Source organism: Vigna umbellata, chromosome 1 (genome assembly GCF_029865625.1).
Source record: "Vigna umbellata cultivar VRB3 chromosome 1, Vumbellata_1.0, whole genome shotgun sequence".
Classification (NCBI taxonomy): Eukaryota; Viridiplantae; Streptophyta; class Magnoliopsida; order Fabales; family Fabaceae; genus Vigna; species Vigna umbellata.
The window spans coordinates 21,505,307-21,526,226 of NC_142165.1; the positions used below are offsets into that span (position 1 = coordinate 21,505,307).

The following is a 20,920-nucleotide window of genomic DNA, read 5'->3' on the forward strand; positions in this document are numbered from 1 at the left end:
GCTTAATTTATATATATATATATATATATATATATATATATATATATATATATATATGTATGTATATTAACAAACTATAAAAATAATTTTCATAAATTATCCAGGTAAACAATTCAATATTTGATTCAAATTGCTAATTTGATTATTTATACTAAATTTCAAAAAGAGAAACTAATATTCACTCAATATATATGTAAATATAAATAAAATTATTAGAACAAAAACAAATCACATCATTCGAATATACATATATTTTAAACTTCGTCAAGTCATTTTAAACGAATTGTAATATTCTACTCAAATGGTAATATGCAAACTACATTTTTCAATAATTTATTATTTTTATATTTTACATGTCTATGGATAAATACATAATTATTACGTATATATAACTTTCAAACAAACTTATTCTGTAAACGACAGTTTTCAATAATTTGTTATTTTTTATATTTTATAAGTCATTCCTAGGATATATACATGATTTATTACCTCCTCCTCGTTAAAAAGTCAATAATATCTAAAGTCTAGATTCTTTTGAAAAAAAAAAGTTATTGATTTTGTCACTACACTCGTTATTGTCATGATGATGCTATCTATTGTCATTGTTGATGACGTTGTTGTCTATTGTTGCAGGTTGCAGTCTATTGTTCTTATTGTTGGAGTTTTAGTTTTGATCGGTGACCACATTTTAATCGTCGGGGTCATCCTATAAATTTTGTCTTTTAACACTTGCGTGAGTACTTCAGTCGTACTCTCTTAATTTTAGTTCTGTATTAGTGTCTTTTTCATTATTGTCCACTTTTCGCTTTCTCTGTCCATTGATATTTTCTATGGGAAGAGTTTGTTTCTACGTTTTTTATGAATAAAGGAGACCATTCTTTTGAAGAACCATATCTTCCACCTTCACTATCTATTATCGGTGCGATGTCATTACTATCGTTTGCTGTGAAGGATAATATGTTTCTATGTGGTACAATCTAGTTCCTGCAGTTTATCATTGTCAGTCATTGCAGGCCACCATCCGTTACTGATACAATCTAGTCCCTACAATTTGTCGTTAGCTGTCATTGTTGGGCGTTGTCCACTGGTGATGGTAATCTTCTTTGTCAAAGTCATCATAATTGAGGTTTTGCAGTAGTCTACCACTGTCCAATTCATTTTCCACAACTGTTGTTAGTTGTTCGTCGACCTCTGTTCGACTCTTTATCAACTGAATCTCAATAATGCATTCCTCAACAATGATTTTTAAAAAGAGATTTATATGAAGTAACCTCCAATATTTGTTGTCCAAGAGAGTCTTTTGGGTTGATATTTCGTCTTATATGTCGTCTTTACATTCCTTAATAACTTGGTGACACTCTAGTATAGAAATAGATATTTTCACTAAATCTTTATTAATTATATTAGTAAAAAGTTTTGTACATATAATTTGTATGTACCAACTTAAGGGGAAGTGTTAGATAGATTATTTTATTTTATCTTTATCTTTTATTTTTAGTTAGTTTATTATTATTTCTTATTATTATTTTGGGCTTAGTCCATATTTCTTCTATTATAAATAAAATGTTTTATATGTATATTCAACACAAGAAAAATTAATCTCATATATAGTTTTCACTACTTATAACTTCCCTAAAAATTAATCTTCATAAGATTAGTATACTTTAGTTTCTATAAATTAAAATATTTAAAATACTAAATTATTGTTTAGTTCTTACAATTTTAAATTATTTGAAATATTCACTTCCTTGAACTAAAATTAGTCTGTATTTAAATAATTTTAAAGATAGAGACCTTAGATCTATTAAAACTTTAAATAACTTTTTGTTTTTTATTTTGTAAGTTAAGCCGATAAATATGTATTTTTTTTCTTATACTTTCCTTGCAATTTATATTTTATAACTTACTTCCCATAATTTCAAACTATCCAATGACTAAAGTATTTTAGTCACTCAAGACTAACATTAGTCCCTATTTTTTAATTACTTTTGGAGTTTAATTTACAAATTTAAACAACTTGTAGGTGATGTGTTTAAATTGTGTATATATGTATGATCAATTAGTTTATTTGCACACACAATTGTATTAACTATTTGGTTTTGTTTTTATCATAAATTGTTTTTATTTTAGTTTTGTGTGATTTAGTGTACATAAATGTTTTAGGAGCAAAAATTATGATTTTGGAGAGTATAAAGAGTAAACATTAAGTTGAGAATCAAATGGATTGAATGAACAACTTTATCATTTAAGAAATTAGGAGTAAACAACCCTTGATTAAATCAAAAGGTACTTGTAATACTTGCACGAATGGAAAAGAATAAGAACATATAAGACACAATACTAAGTTAATTCTCTAACACTAACGCTTTTATAATAATTAAATTTCCTCCTGTGGTTATTTTTTGAATTTTGTTAATTTTATAATTAATCATTATTATCATGATTTTTAGATATTTCAAACTTAATTATCATTAGCAAATTGATATTCAACAATTCCAATATTATTATTACCACAAGTAATAATTGGTACACTACAAAAATATATATTTTTACTAGAGGTTTTTTTTGGCGGTTTAAATAACCTACATAAAGTTTCGGCGGTTTTACCTACGCAGAAAACGTTCTATTAATTTTTTCTTAAAACATTTGGGACAGTTTCTGGATTCAACTGCTGGTAAGGGATATTAAAATCCCTAATTTCGTGGTACCTCGTTCCTCTTAGCTTGCTTTAGCTTTGGCCGCATAAGCTTCGCTTTTGAAACCCTTCTTCCCCGAAATCATTTTTCCTCGTGCATCAAATTCTTGCTCCATTAAAATCCTTCCTGTGCATCACGGTTCTTGGCCCTGCCGTCGTGCCATTGAGCTCACCGTTCGGTTTGACATTGAAATCGTTGTTCGGTTTGCCATTAAAATCCCTAATTCCTAAGGTAAGTGTGTCGCAATTATCATCCAGATCTATCTTTTATTCTCCGTTCATTGTGTTCATCATTCGCAATCTCGGTCATTTGTGTATTCGTTAATGGACCTCGCTTCTCTTCTTTGTTCATTGTCTTCTTCATTGTTTTGCATTTTCGCCATCCCTAAATTGGATTCAATTTTCAGTTCATCTTCTCCTGCAATTCGTAAATCCATCATGACCTAAACCTAAAATTTGTTTTCCATCCTCAACAACCTTTCCAGCGTGAAGGTGGAGTGAACAGTGTTAGGAGCTTGAAGGCTTTCGTTGACGAGGGATTTGACCGTGAGAAGAACCAGAACCAGGTATGAGAGCTAACCCGTGTATGTCCTTGTTTTTTTTCTTGACGTGACAAGCGAAATATTCGAATTTGTGGCTCGAAGATCGCTTCTGCTTCAACAAATGGTCTCCCTATCATGAAACAATTGATTTTGATGTCCACAGTAACCACGTTGAGTTTTTTTATCATCATTTAAAAGATGGTGAGACATACATGAACTGATTAATTAATTTCATACATTTTTGCAACTGTGGATCCTCCTGAATTGGTGACTTAATGTTTACATGTTCATCTTTGCAGAGCATTTAACTCCTTTGTTTGAAGAGATAGTAAAGTTAGAACGAGCTCTTTTCAACATTCAGTGTGAACAACATTGGCTTGAGGCTCACCCAGAACGCCAGGCAATAGGTACATTTCATATCATAATAAGGTTCTATTGGTTTAATTTCTTGGTTTCATATGTCTATAGAACATAAAATGATTGGTTTTGATTATTGGAGTTGATGCCACCATTATGTCTATAGAACATAAAAAGAATAATGTTTCATTATGTAGCTTTAAGAAAACATTATTCTTAATTGACAACATGAGAACGTACAAAGACTAAAAACATTAATCTTCTATTTTGTTTAATATTCAGAGTCTATTTTGTTCTTCACTCCTATTTCTTGTTGCCTACAATTTCAGAATACTCAAGCCAGCTGGGAGCACCAGGTGCTACCTTATGTTCTTTGCCACCTTTACTGTTGGCGGTTTGATCCAACCCTGTTGTTTGAAACCTTCTCTTGGCTTGTTTTCTTGCTTGATAATTGTATTTGCTTTCTTCATCTCTGTCAGATGTTATTTGAACCTTATCTTTTTCCCAGATAAAGTCTTGTTCTATCTATGGTCAGCTGCAGTTTTGTTTTTATATTTGTCCCAGGTGCAGTCTTCCTCCCATCTTTATCTCATTGCAGTCTAGACTCTGTATTCACTTCCTAAGTCCCATATGTAATGACACCAACACCTCGAGCATATCTCACATTATCATCTATCTAGTGTGATATTAGTCAAGGTTTTTGGTTGCGCCATCTGTGATTATTACAATTCTGTAACACCCCTTTATTGTTGCTTTTCCTCCATTTGAGCCCATTGTCATTGCTGACAATTACTTGATTCATACGTTGCTTGGGCTGTTATACGCACTCCACCTACTCTAATCACTTCAGCGATCAACTTGCACAGTGCATTTAACATGTTACTTTGACTCATTCCATGCCTTTCTTTGAACATTCTTACATGTGAAACAAATATAGATATGCATAAAGCATAAGGCCTGAAACGAAGAAATCTCTGTTGTTTCGTCCACTGCGACCATTTTCAATTCTGTGTCATTGCTCAGCTTGACCATTAACTCAACGTCCACCTCCTCCTTCTTTGTTCCAAATATTTTCCTACTGTTGTTCACTGAGCCTTTCAACTTCTCAATCGATTCACGGCTGAAACTGAAGATTCTCTCTCGAAAGGGCGAGTCAACATCGAAGGTAACCTTCATTTCTACTTAAACACAAAATTCATATTAATATGCAAGTTCATACTAAAATTCATTTCCGTTAAAGATTTTTGCGGTTTAATATATATTTTTTAATTACTCATATAGTTTTAAGCATCACTAGCTCTGTTCAAATAAAAACATCACTAGCTCTGCCTTTAGACTCTTAGAAACCTCCACCAATAACCTCCTTAATCAACAATAGACACGAGGTGCCCTCTGCATGCAGTACCTATGCCTATTTTGTCTTTGTTCCAGATATATTTGTTATGATTTAAGTGTTATAATTAGAATGGATTATTTGTTTGCTTACTTGGTCCAGTAAATTAGTTTTTATATAATTATTGGTTGTTTATTTGTTTTATGAATATATCTTGAAAACAAAAGAAACTTGATCCTGAGACATATATGGTAGGGATAGAAAGCACCTCTTTGACGACTTTCTCCTGCAACTGAAGAGGTTGCAATTCGTGTTCGGCAGGAGCTTGAGTACGTGTCTTTCTCCCAGCAATGGACCAAAAAGTTCTTGCTAATTCTGTAGCATTGTTGCCAAGGTGCACAGTAGGACATGTAAATGACAATAACAGAAGTCACTGAAAATAGCTTGTGGCAAGACCCTGCTTGAACGATTGAGGGAAATCATGTGAGTTGTCCAATGAACATGGAGGAAAAGGCCCACCACATAGCTCTCCATTTATTTGTATGTTTTTTTTTTAATATATAATCGACTAACTATTATGATATATTAGGTATATGATCAAGGAATCATGCTAAACTGTTAATGTAACAAAGATGAAGAAAATTAGATATTTTTTTCTTTAATTTTTAGTATTGAACATATTTCTATTAAATTTTATGTATGAACAATTAGTTGTGTTTGTATTGATATGCAATGTATGAAGTTTTGAGGATGCAAATATCACCTGCCACCCTTTTAGTTGTGTCTGTATTGATATGCTAGTATCTTTAAGTGCTTTCCTAAAGCTGCCAAACAAGGAATGGATCATCCTCATCAATTCCTAAGCCAGTCTCCACGTATATTTCATCTTTTGAAATATACATGTGACAGTGGAATAAATTTGAAGTTAGAGAGCCATTTTATTATTCGAAATTGACTTGATAAGGCGCATTTCAGTTTGATTCCTATTATTATATATTGGAATGTTACAACCTCTCATCCTTCTAAACCTTGTTCTATTTCAATAAAAAATATGTTACATGTCATGTTTTTTCTATCCAGCACATGACTGCATCCAATGGGATATTTCTTACATGGCAAAACATAATTCTAAAGCTCTTCACAACCGTTCATATGGACAAGGCAGCTTTACTAGAGAGTGTGATAGACCATGTCAAAGATCTAAAGAAAAAGGCCATGGATGTTAGCAGAGCTTTCACAGTTCCAACTGAAATTGATGAAGTATCAATTGACTCTGAGCAGAAATAAGAGGCAGAGGTTCTTCTTGCCTTCTCATTGCCTACAGTAATTTAATTAATATATTGCAAAATTATTTTCTTTTGCCCTAAGGGTCGTTTCATTGGGGCAATTATTTGCTTTATTTTCAATATTTATATACCGATATAGCTTTTCCATTAGGAATATGAAATCATGAAATATTAGTTATGTGTCACCGATTAAACCAAAGTTAAAGAGGGAGAAACTAAATCAAATATGTGTAAAAGGTTAAGTGCAGAAATCTGTGTGTGACCTCCTTTTGCATCAGGAATAGAAAAGATGCAAATTGATTTACTTATCATTCAATTAATAGAATGAGTGGATTAGTAAAAGGGTGAATAACGTAGTAAGAGAAAAAGAAGGAAATGATAAATGGTTTTCCAAAATTTTGCAAATACCGGCATGCAAAACCCCCGCTGATAGATTTTTGCAAAACCCCGCTAATAACGATGATTTTTGCAAAATCTCCGATAATTATTTAGTCACCCAGCTTTTCCAGAGATCTTCTAAATCGCGGGTAATGCATTTTCTGAGGTTAAAACCTCGGAAACGAAAAAAATAATCCCGAAAAAATTGTAAACTTTTTTAGTGGTACACTTCTCAAACTAATATCCTTAAAATTGACCCAAACATAAAATTTAGGTTTTTACATCAAATAAAAGACATTTAATACCAAAAAAATGTTAATTTTATTTATAAAAAAAATATGTTTTTATGACAAAGTTTCGTACGACTTACATAACCTTATTGAGATAACTGATTCATTTTATTTTCAGTAGTAATTTATGAAAACATTTAGTTTATCATCAAAATAAACTCTTCAATATAAAAACAAAGTTGTCATAAAATAATTTAAATTTTCTATTTTCTTAAAAAAAAAACCATTTAAATGCATATTATATGGATAAAACCTTACTAAATATTACTCTTAGGCAATTAAGAAAAGTATAGCAATCCGACATACATGAAAAATAGAAAAAAACAAGTATTGTCTTACATTAAAATTGTAGAATGTTGTCATGTATATTCAAATAGAATGAGTTAACGATTCCTTATTTGGAAACTTCGATAAAAAAGAATAAATTTAGTTGGCTTTTTTTTCTAACTCTTGAGAAGTAAAATAGTTAATAAGGAAAAGCAAGTAAAGAATATTATAGACGAACTTCTACTTAAAATAATAATGTTGAATAGGCACAATAAAACTTTATTATGAATTGTCAAATAGCATGCTTCATTAAAGGATTAGCTGCATAGTTGCAGCTTACATGAATTACTTAAGAGAATGTGTCGAAGTCTGTGGACTTTGAGTTTATTGTTTGATCATCTATATTCATTTCATCAGGATATAAAGTAGATTTTGGAGGTATTTCGAGGTCTTCAATATTTCCTTCAAGCATTTTTACCACTCTATTCATTGAGGGACGATTATTTGGTTTCAATTGTATACACCAAAGTGCAACTATGATCATCTTCTTTGTTATTTTCTTTTCCTCTTCAGTCAAATCTTGTATATCTATATCTTCCTCTTCTCTAATACGATCATAGATCCAAAATGGAAAGTAAATTTGACTTGATCTATCCGCATGAGGATTTAGGTTCTTCCTCTTGCTTGCCATCTCCATCAAAAGCATTCCAAAACTATAAACATCAGCCTTATGAGAAATTCCTCCAACATTATTGTAGAACAATTCTGGAGCCATATATCCAATGGTTCCTCTTGCTGCAGTCACTGAGACAATGCTGTTTTCTACTGGATATAACTTTGCCAATCCAAAGTCGGAAATCTTTGGGATAAAGTTTTCATCTAGTAAGATGTTATGTGGTTTGATATCAAAATGCAAAATCTTCATCTCACATCCATGATGAAGATAAGAAATCCCACGAGCCACTCCAACTGATATATTGTATATCTTTTCATAGCTTAATTGTGCACTTCCTTCTTTTGAAAATATAAGTTTATCAAGAGAACCATTGGACATCAATTCATACACAAGAGCGCGCTTTGAGCCACTAACACAAAATCCAATTAACTGTACCACATTTTGATGATGTATTCTTCCAATGGTTCCAACTTCATTGATAAAATCTTGTCCATTTCCTTTGGATCTGGATAACATTTTGATTGCCACAGAAGATCCACTGCGCAACTTTCCCTTAAACACAGAGCCAAATCCTCCTTCACCTAACTTCTCTTTGAAACTTTTCGTCATCTTCTTAATTTCCTTGTATGAGTATCTGATAGGTGCTAACTGATTGTGTTCAAGGTAATTTTCAATATTTTCAAACATTGATGCACGTCTTTTCCTCCATTTACATATCACAAGTGCAACAATCAGTGGCACCCCAAACACAATTTTGCAAGCCCATGCCATGATGATAAGTAGGGAAATTCCTGTAACAACACTTTTTTTTGGTAAATAAACATCATGATAGGTAAAGAACAATTTCATTACATACTAAATTTAGAATGGAATAATGTATTAATTTTAAAGAAAAAAAATCCATTCAGCATATTAAAAAACAAACTTAAATTTGATATTGTACGCATTCCTTTCCTATGCAAGATTGCAAAAGAAAAATCTCTAAAGCAAGTATATAAGTCGGTTGAAGATAATATATTTAAGTAAATTGTATTAACTATGCATAAAACAAATTAACTACACTAAAAAATATGGCATTACCAATCCGTCGAAAAGAATCAAAATTTGTCAATAATAATAATTATCAACGAATTCTCAATGATTTATATGCGTTGAAAAAAACTCTATCGGTACTAATTATTGACGGATATTAATCATCGGTAATTACCAAAGGATAATAATTACCAAAGTATATATCCTTCGATGAGTTCGTTGGTAATGGTTGAGGCAGATTTGTCCATAGTTCGGTATAATATATATAAAACTAATTTATACCTCGTTTGTGTTTTTCTTAATGCAAAAACTTGGACAATTGTTTGTTCTTATTTTCTGCTAGCTCTTTGTACCATTCTTAACTACATCTCACACATCTTGAGATTCAAAAAGAGTCTTCATCTGCATATTCCAATTATCAAAGTTGACTTTCTTTGTCAATTGAGGTAATGACACATGGTTAACAAGGTTGGCCATCTCTCACTCTTTCTTTTTCAAACACTCAAATGCTCAAATTTTCTCTAGGTCTTTTCACTCGAACGACTCTCAAGTTATGATGCCAATTTGTTAGTAAAATGAAATTCACTTAGAATTATTTGAATTTGCTTATGTGTGTCCTACATTGAATCTCAATTAGACACTTATAGTTTATAGACTTACATTTGACTTTTCATTTCCAATCCATAAACTCTACCGCTGAGACTCCATTAGTACCTATTATTGCCTAATACTCCCTAATACTCCCTGCATTAAACTACTTACCCTTGTACTCCAAAACTGACAAATCTCCTAAACAAATAAATAACCCATTTACTTCTCTTACATTTAAGTTTATCCTAATAACTTTATGAGATTTATGATGTTTTGGACAGTAGATTCAATTTTTTCACTGGTGTTATTGGTGATGCAATTGGAGTTTTTCATTTTTACAGTTTGGCATCTGAATCTGAAAAAGGAGATAGATTAAAGAAAGCGGTTAAAATCTATCCTAAAAAAGGAAAACTTCCACCTTAGCAAACAAATACCCACCCCTTTCAATTATGTTTTAAGTTTCCCTCTATCGTTAGCCAATTTAACTATATTAACAAATGAGACCATATTAAATCAATTTTAATAAATATAGGAATTAAATTAAATATAAAAAATAATCATTGATCTCAATCTAAATATAAGAATTAAATTATTAATTAAATCATTATATTATTATGAAATCATTCACTAATATGATTTCGTATACTACGAATTTTTTTTATATTTTGGGTTTGTTATTTTTACTCTTTTTAGAGTTTTTTTTGCTAGTTTTGATATCTCAGAAATTTTTTGGAAAGTTCATGTTGTATTTTGGGGATTGCACAACACACCATGGATAAATTCTTAAGGACAATGGATCTACACACCTCAGAAAATTTTGTTCGTGATTGTTGTCAATATTTTACAATAATCTTGAGGACTTATGGTTGATACCAACATCGCAAACCTACAGAGTCAAATAATTGTTTCTAAAACTTAGATGGTCTTCGCAAAACCTTTTCCAGATGTGTCAAAAATCGAAGTCTTCTCTGATTAGAATTTCTAGTATTGGCAAGAACGTGTGTCTATCCTTTTATACATCTATAAAGTTTCTTTTGCTCTTTCATCTCCAAAACCTGACTTTAGTCTAACTTCAAATTCAAAACAAGTTGAATATTTGATTCATGCAAACAAGGTATGCAGACATACTTTACTTAGTGCACTTTCTAATGATTTATGTTATGTGTATTGTTTCTATAAGGAAGCAAAAGACATTTTGATTCTCAAATACACTGTTGAAGATGTCGTCAGACAAAAATTCATCATTGGGAATTACTACCACTGGCATATGATTGAAGATAAGGATATAAAGTCTCAAATTAATTAGTATATCAAAGAGAATAACATTCTTCTACCCGATGAATTTGTTTTAGAACTTCTGATCGAGAAATTATCGTCATCTTGGACTGATTATAAACAACAGCTGAAAGATAGAGACAATCATATGTCACTTCCAGAGCTCATCATAGACATAATTATTGAAAATACCAATAGAAAAGAGTGTGTTACTGTAAGGGCCAAAGCTTTGTTTGCAAAAGCAAATATGATAAAAGACATATATGCTCTAAAAGGATATGAACACAAACCTGATCACAAAAGAAAAAATAATTTTCAAAAATCTCACCCTAATGGATCTAACCCCACTTCTAGAAAGAAAGGAAATTGTTTCATGTGTGGAAAATCAGACGCACCACAATGCAGACGTAGAATAAGAAACGACAATCCTCCTAGAGTAAATATAGATGAAGGAGATGATATTATTACTATTGTCTTTTTAAGTAAATTTGATGACCAATGTGAGCAAGTAAGTGGTAGACTTTGGTGATACCAGACATGTTTACGCAAATAAAAGTTCCTTTACCTCCTACACTAGTGTAGGGAGTGGAGAAGAACATGTTTACCTTGGTGATTCCAAGACAACTCGTGTGATGGAAAAAGGGAAAGTTCTTCTCAAGCTCATATTTGGAAACACTCTAGCCTTGAATGATGTGTTACGTGTGCCATCAATCAGAACTAATTTAATCTTTGTAGCATTATTGAAAAAAATAGGGGTTAAAGTGTCATTCAAGTCTAACAAGATTGTAATAGCAAAAGATAATGTTTTTGTGGAGAAGGAATATTGTGATCAATGTTTCTTTGTACTCAAATTTTTTGAAAATATTAATAAATCTTGTTCTTCTGCTTATATTGTTTATTCACATGACAAGTGACATGCTAGATTAGGACATGCGAATTCCTCATATGTTATAAAATTACAACGACCACTAGTACAAAAATAACATATAATGTCACGCGTTCAACATCAACCACTGAATAACCAACGTTAAAAACGAGCGGTGACATTTTTGTAAATAAATGCAATTATTAAACGTCATTTAGAATTGTAATTCGACGTAAAATGATATGTCGAATGGCTTTTAAATTCGACGTCAAAAGGTTAGTGAATTCAATAAAAATTTGAGCGGGAGATTGAAAATTCATTCACTTTATCTTAGCACGCGATACCCCCTTCTCTTCTCAAACTTTTCTCGAACGAAGTTTGACGAGCATCACATGTAATCTTTCTTTCATTTGATACAACATGTTAATTAATTACTTTTTGTATGATTTTTGTTTGTTTTAACCGATTATTTTCGTGTTCTTGTCCTTTATAAGCGCATTATGTTTTTTCTCTCACTATAACGAAACTTTATTTCAACGAACCCACTTTTTGAAGTTAGTTTTCGTTTTCGTTTTGAAGAACTTATTTGTTGAACTTGTTTTTTTTTTTGTTGAACTTGTTTGTTGTTGTTGTTTAGTTGAACTTGTTTGTTGTCATTGTTTAGTTGAACTTGTTTGTTGTTGATTATTATTGTTTGTTGTTGATACTACACTACACGTTCATAGTTCATGCTTTATAAAATACTAAACTAAAATTTGTTGTTTTTTTACTTTTCAAGTCTTGTAGAATTGTAAAAAAGGATCACAATTAATTAAAAAAAATTGATTAACGTCGAATATTGACAAAATTTGACATTAATTTAACGTCGTATACTAATAAAATTCGATGTTAAGTTAACGTCGTATATTAACAAAATTTGACGTTAATTCGGCGTAAGTTCAACGTCTCCTGATATGACGTTGTTCGCGAATTCGCTGTTAAAAGCCCAAAATATTCGACGTTGTACGCGATTTTTGTACTAGTGGACTAAGATTATTTAATATATATGATAAACGGATTAGTAAATGTCACATATGATTAGTATCTAAACTAACAAAGAAAACATGTTATTTCCTAGATCGTCAAGCTGAATTGTTAGGGTTAATTATACAGATCTAGTTGATTTAAAACAAACCATGTCTAGAGGCTGTAAAAGTAATTTTGTAACCTTTATAGATGATTATTCTATGTACACCAAAGTCTACATAATCAAATATAAAGAGGAAGCCTTCAATGTGTTTCTAACATATAAAGAAGAAGTAGAAAATCAACTAAATAAGAGAATTAAGAGGATTAGATCAGATAAAAGTGGTGAATATGTATTGTTTAATGAATTTTGTGTTAAAGAAGGTATGGAAATGATGAATGTCATGTTTATTAGTTCTAGTGCACCTAATAACCTTTAGGGAGAAACCCTACTTACTACTTGTTTTTTACAAAATATAATACCTCATAAGAAAACTAGTAAAACTCTTTATTAGTTGTGGAAATGTTATCAACCTCACCTTAAATATCTAAGAGTATGGGGGTGCCTAGCTAAGGTGATGTTACCCAATCCTAAGAAAAGGAAAATAGGCTCTAAAACCTTTTCTTGCATGTTCTTAGACTATGTTGAACATAGTGTTGTCTATAGATTTATATATGCTTGAGAGTAATTATATGGTGGAGAAGAAAATTGTTGAGTTTTCTGAACTTGTAATTTCCTTAAAGGTTAGTGAGACGTCTGAACTTGTTGATAATAATAATAGTGATGCCTTGTGTGAGAATTTAAGAAGAAGTAAAAGACAGAGGGAGGAAACTTCCTTTGGTAATGCTTTTTATACTTATATAATTGATAATTATCTAACTAGCTTTGTAGAAGCTATTAGTTCTATTGAGGCAAAACAGTAGGGTAAAGCCATTAGGACTGAAATTGAATCAATTCAGAAAAATAATATTTTGACCTTAGTAGATTTTCCTAATGGAGCAAACCCCATAGGTTGTAAGTGGATCTTTAAGAAAAAGTATCACCATAATGGATCTATAGAGAATTATAAGGCATGATTAGTTGCAAAAAACTTTACTTAAAAACCTAACATAAATTATTTTGATACCTTTGCCCTTATGACTAGGATTTCCTCCATTCAAGTGTTGTTAGCCTTACCAGTTATCCATAAGCTAGTGATACACCAAATGGATGTTAAAATTACCTTTTAGAATGGTGATTTGGAGGAGAAAATTTATATGACTCAACCTAAAGAGTGTGTTGTACTTGGTCAAGAGAATAAAATATGCAAACTCTTAAAATCCTTATATGGATTGAAACAAGCACCAAACTGATGACATGAAAAACTTGATAATGTATTACTATGTGATGGTTTTTCACCTAGTGATGTTAATAAATGTGTGTACTCTAAATCTGAAAATGGTGATTGTGTAATATGTTTATATGTGGATGACATGTTAATTTTTGGTACATGCAATGAGATTGTTGCTAGAAATAAATTGTTCCTAGGATCGAACTTTGAAATGAAAGACATGGGTAAAGCCAATGTAATTTTAGGTGTTAAAATCATAAGGAAGGGAGATAGTATATTACTATCCCAAAAACAATACATTAAGAAACTTCTTAAGAAGTTTGCGTATTATGACTTCAAACCTATGAGTACCCCTTATGATGTTAACTCTAAATTAATGAAAACTATAGGAGTATTTATATCTCAACCTTAGTATGCTTATATAATTGGAAGCTTATTGAATTTGATGAGTTTTTCTAGACTTGATATTGCTTATGTAGTATATAGACTGAGTAGGTACTTTTAATGTCTAAATCAAGAACACTAGGATGCACTTGCAAAACTTATGAGATACTTAAGAGGTTCAATGGATTTTGCCATTGAATATAATGGATTTTTCATTGTACTAAAAGGGTACAATGATGCCAACTAGATCTCTGATTCATATGAAACAAAATCCACTAGTGTGTATTCACACTTAGGGTAGATGCGATTACATGGAGATCAGCTAGGCAAACAATTATTGCAAGATCAACAATGGAATATGAGTTTATTGATCTTGAGATGGCTGGTAGTGAGGCTGACTGTTTGAAAAACTTTTTAGTGAACATTCCACTAGAAATGAAACCAATAGCATCGGTATTAATACACTGTGATTGCCAATCGACAATAGCTATAACTAAAAACAAAAATTACAATGGAAAGAACAAACATATACAATTGAGACACACTTTACTAAAGTAGCTACTAAATAGTGGAACTATTTCCCTTGGTTATGTGAAATCAGAACGAAATCTAACAAATGCTCTTACTAAATCCTTGGGAAGAAATATGATGTTAGAAACATTGAGGAGAATGAGACTTAAGCCACTTACAAACAAACAATTGATGGTAACCCAACCTTTGTGATTGGAGATCCCATGAAAAAGGTTCATATGGGTAAAAACAAAGTCACACTTGTTAGTTTTGATAACACTAATTTGATTTTAAATCAAATATATCAATTCCTATGGTGTGCGAAAGTGCTAGAGACTGCATTATTGAGAGGTTAAACTTTGTAATTAAAATTCTATATGCTAAAAGAATTTTAGTTTAAAAAAAGCTTTTAATGATTTTCATATTCCTTACAAGTGGTGTATGATTTGTAGCATACACTTGATGAAATCACCAATATGAGTGTTGAGTAGGGCAGCTTTCATATGATCTTGGTATGATCTCTAGAGTACCCATGAATACTGAACACACGTTTGACCTACTAAGTGCATCACAATGATAACAGTAAGGATTGTGGGGTAATATTGTGATTGATAAATGTCTAACACACGTCAAGTTCTTTGGTTCATATAACTTGTTATACCAAGTGCAGTGTGTGTTAAGTTTCTCAATCTAGAACTAGTTCATGTAGTTTGCTATATCAACTCTAATACATTACATCATTTGAAATCCAGAATATTTCTTTTTTATCTCTTTAGTTAATGTTTTATCTTTTGCAATATGTGAGAGATTGTTATAAACAGTATTGCAAAACTCGTTCTGGAAAAAGTTGAGAAACATTGCTAGATGAACGTTTTTCTTTCTCCTTGGTCAATTCTCCTCCCACAAGACTCGAGAGTTAGCGAAGCCGTTTCGGGCAGTTTCTTCAGCAAGATCTGCATCTTGGGCCATTCATCACTCTATAAGTAGTGCTTTTGTGGTTATTCCAAAACACCCAACTTTCTCTCGTTCTCCTACTCTCTTATTCTCTTTTTTTCTAATTTCTTTCTTATAATATTCTGGATTTATTTTTTCTACTATTTTTAGAGTTTGTTACTAGTTTGATATCCTAAATTTTTTTTAATAAAATTCTTATTGTAACATAGAGAGTTTACACAATACACTAGAATAAATCCTTAAAGAACCATAAATCTATACCCTCACACAAAATTTTGTTCATAATTTTTTTCAATATTTTACCACATGTGTGAGAGAGAAAAAATACAAGAAAACTTATAACATAAGAGACTAGCAGTGTTAACATTATGTAATTTATTACCCTACAAAAAATGTTTAGTGTCAGCCAAAAGTTAATGCTAATAATTAAAAGCTGACATTAACTAAGAAATAGCATCATATAGTGAACCCTAATACTATGTACACTAGTGTTGATTTTAAGGTCAACTATATGTATCACTTATTTTAAAATTGATTTTGACTAGAACAGTTTAGTGTTTGACTTGTTCTTATTTTAAAATTGATTGAGTTTAGAGATAGTTGAGCCGATTAAATGAAATCTATTTGAATATTAATTTAATTTTGTTGATGTAACTGACATTAATGATAATAATTAAAAAAAAATTGTCGTAGAACACCTCCATATTCAACAAAGTACATGAATGATATGTGTGTCATGAAGGACCTATGTGTAGAATAAAGAAATGAATATAAATAAAGGACTCAATGGCGCTATATGTTTTCTTAAACAAAATTATGTTTGACCTATAGATGTAAATATTGATCATTTATTTACAAAATTGTTATCCTATATTTTTTATGTCTATTGCCTACATGTTATAGTCATAAATTTAGTAACGTAAATAGCAATTTCTGTGTGTTAGTGAGTGTCTAACATTAAACGCTATTAACGTCAACTATACCAATACTAATACAAATTTTTTATTTATTAAAAGACATGGGAATGTATTAAATTTTTTTAGTAAATAAGTTAAACCAATTAATTATACAAATGGAGTTATAATACATCCCAATTTTGGGAAGGAAAGAGTTTCATAATGGTATGGTGCAAATGATAAAGAAAAGTGTAGGAATGTCAAAATTATACTACCAAGAGATAGATGTGATGCATTACTTGAAAGTACACAGTAAATTTTGGAAAGGATTATTTATGACCAATGTTCTTCATGAGAATGGTTGATTGGGTCACAACCCATTTAGAGTCATGGATGAGAGCCATACTTGACTAAAGAGAAATTGAAATGTTTAAAAGAGGTAAGTTGAGGGTTGGAACAATAAACATTTCAAGAAAGATTGTTGGAAGTCTCATATTGACTAGAGATAAGGCTAAATTATAATATATAAGTGTGGTACAAACCTCATCATACAAGCCGATTTTGTGGAGTTTAGTTAGGCTTAAAATCACTTTCTAATATAGTATCAGAGTCATGTTTAGAGTCTATCTTAGCGAGATCTATGTGGGCATTCTGTTCCACTCGTTTTCAGGCCACTATCGGACCACCCATTAATTTTACTCTCACGCTCCAGATGTCTATACCTCAGCGTGAAGGAGGTGTATTGGAAGTCCCACATTGACTAGAGATAAAGCCAAATTATAATATATAAGTGGAGTGCAAAGCTCACCATACAAGCCGGTTTTGTAGACTTGAATTAGACTTAAAACCACTTTCTAATAAAGATATCAAAAGATTAAAAAAGTTATAAATAATCTCAATAAGAGCATGGACTTGTAAGAGAAATTTTAGAATAGATGCTGTGTAGGCTTATCACTCACATCATTATTAAAGATACTAATAGAAAGGAATTTGTAATTATGAGGCGAAGACATTTGTGATAAACAAATATGGCAGATGATAAATAAACTCGAAAAAAGTTCGAGAAACAACCTAATCGAAGAAAAATAAATTTAAATTTTATCATTTTAATATATACTAACTTCACAATTCAAGAAGAAAGAAACCTGTTCTGTTCTGTTTAGGAAAAGTTACGTCGTCATACACCTCAATGCAAACGAAGAACGGCAATTCTCTTAAGAAGTATGTTGACGGAAAAAAATACAATTTCTACAATTTTTTCAAATAAACATTGTGACAAATGCAAAAAAATAGATGATAAACTCTTGAACTATCACCTATTTGCCAACATTATTATTCCATAAAAGACATTATAAAAAATCAATTAAATATAAAAATACTCTAAAGTATTAAGTAATGGCATTATTCATCATTTATTACCCTCTTTATGTTACCCGTACACATATTATTATTATTATTATTATTATTATCAATATAGTTAAAAACATAGGTAAATTAAGATGATAAGATATTCTTACTTGATGCCTGGAGTGTCAGCTCTTCCAGTATACCTATATATCACCCCAAAAAAGAAAGAAATATAAATTTCAGAATACTGTTGATCACGACTACTATTCTACCAAGAATTCTATTTGCCTAATTTCATAAAGCTATGATGAATGAAGTTTTCTTTACAGAAGCTCGAGTTCTACAAGTACAGGTAAAATATAAACCTAAAAATTATTTGAATAAATAGAACAAAGTTTCATCAATAATCATGAACTTGAAATAAAGATAAATATGTATGTCTGAAATTTGGTTTAGGATATCTCACCAAAGCATTTGAACTTCTGGCTAGAATAGTCGAAATAGCAACTGCTTTGTGAGAGTGGACAATGTTTATGACAGGCGAGTTTCAGCCATGAAATCTCAAATCCATAGGCCAATCCCCTGTGCATGGAATTGTAGGAATGGTTATTCAAAGTTCTCAAAGATGTTGGAGCAACAAGCTTTACGTCACACCCAACTTCAAAGTCCTCAGCTTTTAGGTCACCACCAACTGCATATGCATAGCCCTTGGAATCCCACTTCACGCACTCTCCAGTCTCCACATACTTCTCATTCTCTCTCACTGAATGGTTACAATTCAAAAACACTATATGCTCGAAACTCAGAGATTCCCAATTACGATAATCTCTTAAACCAACTTGGTATAGATCCGTGGGGTAAGTGTAAGTATCAGAGAAATTGGAGCGAGAGAGAGAACGGAGAGGAAGGGAGGAGCAGTTGTGGTGTTGAATTGTAGGGTCAACCACTCTGACGGTGTAGTTGTTGTAGTTGATGGCCTGAACATGGAATTGTGCAGAGTTCAGATACAACACCGTAACATTATTTTCACAACGAAGCTCGTAACTTTCCTTACCGCACTTCTCTGGGTCGCCTTTAAATCGAAATGGATAAGTGATGTTGGTGATGTTGCCACAGGAAGAAGGAAGACAACCACCATGACTTCTGTGTACTAGAAGTAGCAGTACCACCAACGATGTTGTCTCTCTCCACATCTTGTCCAAACTGTTTCTGATAGAATCGAATTTGGATTTGAAGTCATACAGATCATAGTTATATTTAAAGAAACATAACATGACATTTAACAACTTTTAACAACTTTTTTATAATATATATTGAAACGGAAACTACCACGTAAATGATTGTTAGAAAGTTATCAAAAAAACATTTGCAATATTTAAAACAACACAGACTGTCACTATATATATATATATATATATATATATATATATAAATAAGTGGACACAACATTGACGCGTTGATCCCTTTTCTATCTGGTTTCCACTAATGATTTTAATAAAACAAATGTTTAATTACTTGTGTTAAGTATGGGAATCATTTACGAATTTTTATTCTAAAGTGTTCGTTTATTAGGGTCTCAGTGTGTAGCTTTTAATTGAAATTTAGAGTTTTCTAGAGAAAATTTTGGGCCTTTTATACTTTCATACTTATTATTCTACCAATTTTAAAGTGTCAAAAGTAACTTTATCATATAGAAAATGGGTAATTTGGAATCCAACTTAATTTTGTATTAAATGAGGTCGGTTTAATTTTTAAATGGATTGTAAATTCTTTTACTTCACTCGTTGTCAATTAGTTATTATTACAAAAAAAAAAATCTACTGTTACCAACTATCATAATTTATCGATGATAAATGAAATCTGTAGTAAGTCTTGTTTATCGATAAATCACTAACGGCATAGTATTTGTCGATGTATAATTTGGTTATCAATAAAATTTATTGACATATTTATGAAATCTTTGGATATCAACGACATATGTTTATTCGTTAAGTTTATATTATCACAGACATTTGGCTTCAACAATGACTTTTGGTAATAATTAAATTATCGAAAAAATTTCTGTCAATAACTATATTATACAGCTAATGTAAATATTTTTATTTTCTATACTAAAACAAAACCTACCAATAATATACACAGTATCAAATAAAAATTATATATTATAAATTATTAAACTAATAATATTATATAATAAAAACTCCTACATAAAATATCCTAATAATAAAAACTCTTAAGAACGAAAACTTCTAATTTGCATCAAAACTCCTATTATTAGAAACTTAAATATTATCAACTAAAACTTCAATAGTATTACCTTGTTTTAATTTAAAATAGAAAAGTTAATTTCATCTTAACATTAATACACATAACTTTAAAGCTTTAGAAAAAAGTTTGATGACTAATGATGGTTAGAACGTAAACTTTGACCCGGAAACCTATATCTGGTTTTCCACTACTGATTTTAATACTCGTTTAAGTGCGCGTGTTCTTGTTTAGGTATTTCATCGTCAAACTCTCTCTTTCGTTTTACTTACACTATCTCCTTTCAACAAGTGATTGATAAATAATATTTATTGACTTGTTTTTCATAAATAATGCCCCTCGTCTATTTTTTTTTTCTTTTCTTTTTTTTCTTTTTTCCAATTTTCTAATTTTAAAGAAATAGTTAGTCTCATAATTGTTGTTGTTTGGTTGACATATAAAGACAAGTCTTCCAGTAAATATTTTCATTAGTTTTTTAATAAAAAATTTACTTTTATTTTTATTTTTAATGACTCTTGTTTCGGTACGTAGGGTCGAGAACTACACATCCACACTTTCCGTCACTTTCTTGGCCTAGATTGTCTTTCCTTACACATCCACAATTTACGTTGATTCAAAAGTTATAAAAGATTGAACGATCG

At 30.8% G+C, this 20,920-nt stretch overlaps 1 protein-coding gene and 1 long non-coding RNA gene across 8 annotated transcripts; one reads left to right on the forward strand and one right to left on the reverse strand.

Moving 5' to 3' along the window:
- Positions 1-2,631: 2,631 nt before the first annotated feature.
- On the forward strand, positions 2,632-6,374 carry LOC124829705 (uncharacterized). 6 transcript variants are annotated; one of them, XR_015782557.1, is made up of 6 exons: positions 2,632-2,927; positions 3,103-3,261; positions 3,340-3,438; positions 3,537-3,644; positions 3,924-4,759; positions 5,183-5,684. It is a non-coding gene; the product is annotated as an uncharacterized LOC124829705 (long non-coding RNA). The 6 variants fall into 6 exon arrangements; XR_015782561.1 differs by having other exon boundaries at positions 3,401-3,438; XR_015782560.1 differs by having other exon boundaries at positions 2,633-2,927; positions 3,181-3,261.
- A 1,027-nt stretch (positions 6,375-7,401) lies between these two features.
- LOC124829704 (rust resistance kinase Lr10-like) lies at positions 7,402-19,347 on the reverse strand. Of its 2 annotated transcripts, XM_047303269.2 has the most exons (4): positions 19,069-19,293; positions 18,481-18,991; positions 18,185-18,217; positions 7,402-8,615 (listed from the first exon to the last, which is right to left on the reverse strand). In XM_047303269.2, the coding sequence occupies exons 1-4, from the start codon at positions 19,150-19,152 to the stop codon at positions 7,498-7,500; spliced, it is 1,746 nt and encodes a 581-aa protein (XP_047159225.1). In that variant the 5' UTR covers positions 19,153-19,293; the 3' UTR covers positions 7,402-7,497. The 2 variants fall into 2 exon arrangements, with proteins under 2 accessions (XP_047159225.1, XP_087956366.1); XM_088100240.1 differs by having other exon boundaries at positions 18,481-19,347.
- Positions 19,348-20,920: the final 1,573 nt, after the last annotated feature.